Source organism: Rhipicephalus sanguineus, chromosome 1 (assembly GCF_013339695.2).
Source record: "Rhipicephalus sanguineus isolate Rsan-2018 chromosome 1, BIME_Rsan_1.4, whole genome shotgun sequence".
Lineage (NCBI taxonomy): Eukaryota > Metazoa > Arthropoda > Arachnida > Ixodida > Ixodidae > Rhipicephalus > Rhipicephalus sanguineus.
Window position 1 is genome coordinate 19,746,048 of NC_051176.1, and position 5,398 is coordinate 19,751,445.

At 51.6% G+C, this 5,398-nt stretch overlaps 1 protein-coding gene across 1 annotated transcript; it reads right to left on the reverse strand.

Annotated features, from left to right (window-relative positions):
* Positions 1–3,086: 3,086 nt before the first annotated feature.
* Positions 3,087–4,530, reverse strand: LOC125760135 (uncharacterized). The gene is made up of 2 exons (XM_049419962.1): positions 4,258–4,530; positions 3,087–3,275 (listed from the first exon to the last, which is right to left on the reverse strand). The coding sequence occupies exons 1-2, from the start codon at positions 4,528–4,530 to the stop codon at positions 3,087–3,089; spliced, it is 462 nt and encodes a 153-aa protein (XP_049275919.1).
* Between the last annotated feature and the right edge of the window lie 868 nt (positions 4,531–5,398).

Genomic DNA, 5,398 nt, shown 5'->3' on the forward strand with positions numbered 1-5,398 from the left:
CGAACACATGGGTTGGCGCATTCATGTCTGGGAACGAAAACACTCTTTGGTTGCGGCTGACGCGGGGTGCGTTGGTTTGTAGGTGCTCCAACCAGGAATGTAGCCTTTCCATATGTTCTGAAGGTGTCCGCGTAGTGCTTGGTTTCTCACCAAAGAATACTCCCGGTAGTCGGATTGTAGAGCCGTACAGCATTTCTGCTGCACTGAATCCGAGGTCTTCTTTTATCGCGGTACGCAAGCCCAGAAGCACGAGAGGAAGCTTCTCCACCCAGTGCTCTCTACCCAATTTGGCCGTTAGCGATGCCTTCAGTTGACGGTGTAGCCGCTCCATCATTCCATTGCTCGCTGGGTGGTAAGCCGTGGTGTACTGGAGCCGTGTTCCCAGAAGCCTTGCCAGCGCAGAGAATAGGTTGCTCTGGAATTGTCGTCCACGGTCGGTTGTTATGCGCAGTGGGTAGCCATAGCGCGAGACCCATGTGGCCACAAACGCCTGTGCGACGGTCCCGGCTGCGATGTCCAGAATCGGCGTCGCCTCAGGCCACCGTGAGTATCGGCCGACACGTGTGAGCAGGTATCTGTAACCCTGGGAAGGCGTAAGAGGTCCTACTAGTCCAAGTGCACGTGGTCGAAACGACACTCTGGTGGCCGAAATGCTTGGAGTGCTGTGCTCGTGTGCCGAGTCACCTTGACTACTTGACATGTTCGGCATGTCTTCGCCCAGCGTCGAATGTCGGCGTTAATGCCTGGCCACACAAAGCGGTCGGTGACGAGCCTCTGCGTCGCGCGGATTCCTGGGTGGCTGAGGTCGTGAAGGCTGTCAAACACTGCACGCCGAAACTGGACGTGGACGAAGGGTCTTGGAGATTTCTGCGATGTGTCGCATGTGACCATAGTCGTTGTGTATGGTAGCGGGATCTCTTCGAGCACCAGTGACAGTGGAATCTGCCGCATCTCGGTTAGCTCTGGGTCTTCCCGCTGGGCGGCGGCTAATGTCTCAAAGTCGACGGACGCTGAAACGGTGTCGATGCGGGAGAGTGCGTCGGCTGCTTGATTTTCGATCCGCGCTATGTAGCGGATGTCCGTGGAAAATTCGGAAATGAAAGAAAGTTGGCGCAGTTTTCTTTCCGAATATGAGGAACTGTTGTCCTTGAACGCATATGTCAGCGGCTTGTGGTCCATTAAAATGTGGAAAGTGCGACCTTCTAGGAAGAAACGGAAATGCTTTACGGAGCAATAAATGGCCAGCATCTCTCTTCCAAATGTGCTGTAGCGCATTTCGGCCTGTTTCAGACGTTTCGAAAAGAAACCGATCGGTTTCCAGTCCTTGCCGTCGTATTGTTGCAACACTGCTCCCACTGCTGGCGTTGAAGCGTCAACCATGAGTCGCGTTGGCGAGTCGGAAAGCGGGTGCATCAGAAGTGTTGCGGAGGCAAGCTGAGTTCTGGCGTCCTGGAAGGCTTTTTTGTGCTCCGCTGGCCAGTGAAACTCGGGCGTTTTCTTGGCGTCCCGGTGCAGCAAGTCATTTAGCGGCTGTAGAGTGTGTGCACAGGATGGGATGAAGCGCCTATGGAAGTTGATCAGCCCGAGAAACTCGCGGAACTTGCGGAAAGAGGTAGGTGTGGGAAATTCCCTAACTGCTTGTACCCGTGATTCGAGCGGCAAGATGCCTTGCGGTGTGATTTGATGGCCTAGGAAATCTAGTGCTTCAACACCAAACACGCACTTTTGGGGCTTCAAAACCAGACCGTGCTCGTCAAGGCGCTTGAAGAGGAGCCGCAGGTGGTTTTCGTGCTCTTCCGGCGTTTTGCTGGCGACCAAAATGTCTAAGTAGACGAAGACAAAGAGTAGTCCGCGGGTGACCTCATCCATGAAACGCTGGAACGTTTGTGCCGCGTTCTTTATTCCGTACGGCATACGAACGAATTCAAAGAGGCCAAAAGGCGTTGTCAAGGCCGTCTTTGGGATGTCGCTTGGCTCTACTAGAATCTGGTTGCAAGCGGCCATTAGATCCAGCTTAGTGAAGATGGTCGTTCCCGCGAGGCGATCACTGAAATTATGAATGTGAGGAAGAGGATATTGGTCTGCCGTTATCACAGCATTGAGTGCCCGATAATCACCACAAGGCCGCCAGTTTCCAGGCTCTTGTTTTGGCACCATGTGCAGCGCAGAAGACCAGTTGCTGGAAGAAGGTCGAATAATGCCGAGCTGGAGCATGAGGTCGAACACACGGCGGGCGACTTCGTGTCTTTGTCCCGCGAGTCTCCTAGGTCTAGCGGTGACGGGCGGTCCGGTGGTGACAATGTGATGCGTCACCTTGTGTTTCATTGGCAGTTCGCTGTTCCGAGGTTGGTGATTTCAGGGACTTCAGCCAGTATCTTTTGAAAGTTTGACTCTGGGTTGAAAGTGCAAATACCGCATGAGAACAGGTCAGACTTCAGTCCGAAACAGCGAGCGAAGTGACGTTATCCTTGAGACGACGGTCGCGAACGCTAACGTCAAGATTGAAGTGGCTCAGAAAGTCCACTCCCAGGATGGCCATTCTGACGTCGGCCACAACGAAGAGCCATCTATATGTGCGCCTGAGTCCGATGTCTATCGTCATTGACTGAACTCCATATGATGCAATAGCAGTATTATTGACTCAATTAGGCTGGAAATGGACTTGCCGCCTCGGCGATGTTGAGCTGTTGCTGGTAGGATAGATAGCTCAGCTTCGGTATTGACAAGGAGGCGTGTGCCGGTGATGCGGTCGACAACGAAGAAGAGGCGGCTTGAGCGATGGCCCGTATCGCATTCCGCCGTTAGTGACTGGCCGGCGCGTTTCCCGTCCACGAGCATGGTTGGGTGCAGCGAGTGGCTTGCTCTCTGAAACGGCGGTGGTACCAGCAGACGCTCTGCTCTGCCTCGCTTGCGTGGCCGCGGTGCTGCGAGCTACGAGCACTGGACGGCGAACGATGCCGTGCAGGCCGGTGTTTGTTGGACAGGGTGAGGTTTTCAACTGCTGCAGCCAGTCGGTCAACTCTGTCCTCTAAGCGACCTAACCGGTCTGCATGTTCGGACCTTCCCGCTGCAGCGATAGACATTTTTCATGGCTCGGTGCAGTCGGTGATGCGGTCGGCGAGTTGAGCCAGACACTCGAGAGTCACGTCGTCCGAGCCAGCGAGTATTATCCGTGTTGACTGTGGCAGTCTCTGCAAAAACAACTCGCGAAGCAATGGCTGTTGACGCTCCTCTGACGCCTGTTGTCCCAGCAGCTGACGCATTCGGTGGAGTAGCTGCGAGGGACGTTGGTCACCGAGCTCTTCATGAGACAGTTGTTGCAGCCTGCTCTATTCGTTTAAGAGAGTTGACTGTTGGGCTAGTTGGTGTTCAGACATGGGAACCATCGTTAAAGGCGCAACACCACACAACACAAGAGAAGACCAGACGAGCACAGGCGCAAACTAACAACTGATTTATTGAAGGCAGATCTCCAGGCATATATACCAACAGGCTGCGCAGGCGCAACGTCACAACAATCCTCGGAAAACATCAAAAATATCGCGAAAGAAAATCAATTTCAGCTTTGTAAAGCGCAATGGAAGTGTCGCTGACACACGCCTCACCTGCTTTCCTGATTAGAAACGCTTCTAACGTTTCACGAGCCGTTTTTTGTCTGCTTCTACCTACAGTTTTTGCGCATCGGAAACGTGGTTCACAATTCGGGCATGTCATGCAATGGTCGACAAGATGGCTTCGCTCTTTGTTAATTAGATTTCTTGCGTGTTCCCTGAGCCGGTCATTGAGGCAGCGCCCCGTCTGGCCGATATATACTTTGCCGCGGGGCGCTGCCTCAATGACCGGCTCAGGGAACACGCAAGAAATCTAATTAACAAAGAGCGAAGCCATCTTGTCGACCATTGCATGACATGCCCGAATTGTGAACCACGTTTCCGATGCGCAAAAATTGTAGGTAGAAGCAGACAAAAAACGGCTCGTGAAACGTTAGAAGCGTTTCTAATCAGGAAAGCAGGTGAGGCGTGTGTCAGCGACACTTCCATTGCGCTTTACAAAGCTGAAATTGATTTTCTTTCGCGATATTTTTGATGTTTTCCGAGGATTGTTGTGACGTTGCACCTGCGCAGCCTGTTGGTATATATGCCTGGAGATCTGCCTTCAATAAATCAGTTGTTAGTTTGCGCCTGTGCTCGTCTGGTCTTCTCTTGTGTTGTGTGGTGTTGCGCCTTTAACGATGGTTCCCATGCTCTATTCGGACACCTCAAGGCGTTTCAGGACGATGCTTTTTAGTTCGTCGTAGGCCTTCTCCGATGGAGTGGAGGCGAGCACATCGTCTACGGCGTCAGCGATGTCAGGTGGCAGTGCTGCAACGACGTGGAGGTATTTCGACTCCTGCGATGTGATGCGTCGAAGCTGGAAGCGGGCCTCGACTTGGCTGAACCACACCCTGGGATTTTTGGGCCAGAAATGAGGTAGCTTTAACTCGGAGGCGTTGGTTGTGGTTGAGCTTGAAGTGCCTTCCTCGTCTGACATGGCTGGTGCTTTTCCAAACGTCCGGGTCACCACTTTTTACCGTACTCGCCCCACGGAGGAGCGCAAAGACACCCACACTCCTCGAAGTTTGGGACAAGAACTAGTTTATTTTCCAAGAAAAACAGGCTTCGAAAGCGCCAACACAAAGGGGGCGTGGCTGCTTATCTCCCGCGACACGCCGGAGATAACGTGAGGCATGTTGGCCGCGTATGCGCCGTGCGCCGCTGCATACGAATTGACATGCGCACACAAATAAAAATTATCGCGGTCACCGGCATCAACGCCCGCTACAAGCTGTACATGTCGTTACATTCATTACAAGCCTCAACTCTACCAAATGCTATACTATGGCAATAATAGTGGGTGCAATACTTAAGCTGCAGCGTCATAAGCAGGTGACCGGCTATTCAACCCTTTTAATATACCAGATCCGTAAAGACTACAAACCTTGAGGCAAGCACAACGCAAATAACAAGCATAAGGAAATTGAACGAAGTTAACTTTAATAAACAAGGCATGAATTAATCATCCCCATTTTAAGTATACAAGGTGGTTTTTCAACTCCTTTGCTGTTGAAAAATATCATGCTGCTAAAAAGATCATGCCTGTAGTCAAGTGATAATTTCCAGGACGAAATTTCGTGATGCTGAGAGCGTGCATTAAACTTTGTGCACGATAAGCGTTAGGCGCTATGTCAGAGAGGTGGAGATTATTTAATGGATAGTAAATAATAAAAAAGAACAGCTCTGAGTAACTATCGGAAGTATAAGGACGAAGTAAGGAGGGAAGCATATTATGATGAGCTAGTGCTATGTTTGAAGCTAGGTCATCTTGCCTTAGAATATGCAGCCATAAAGTAAGATCCAGT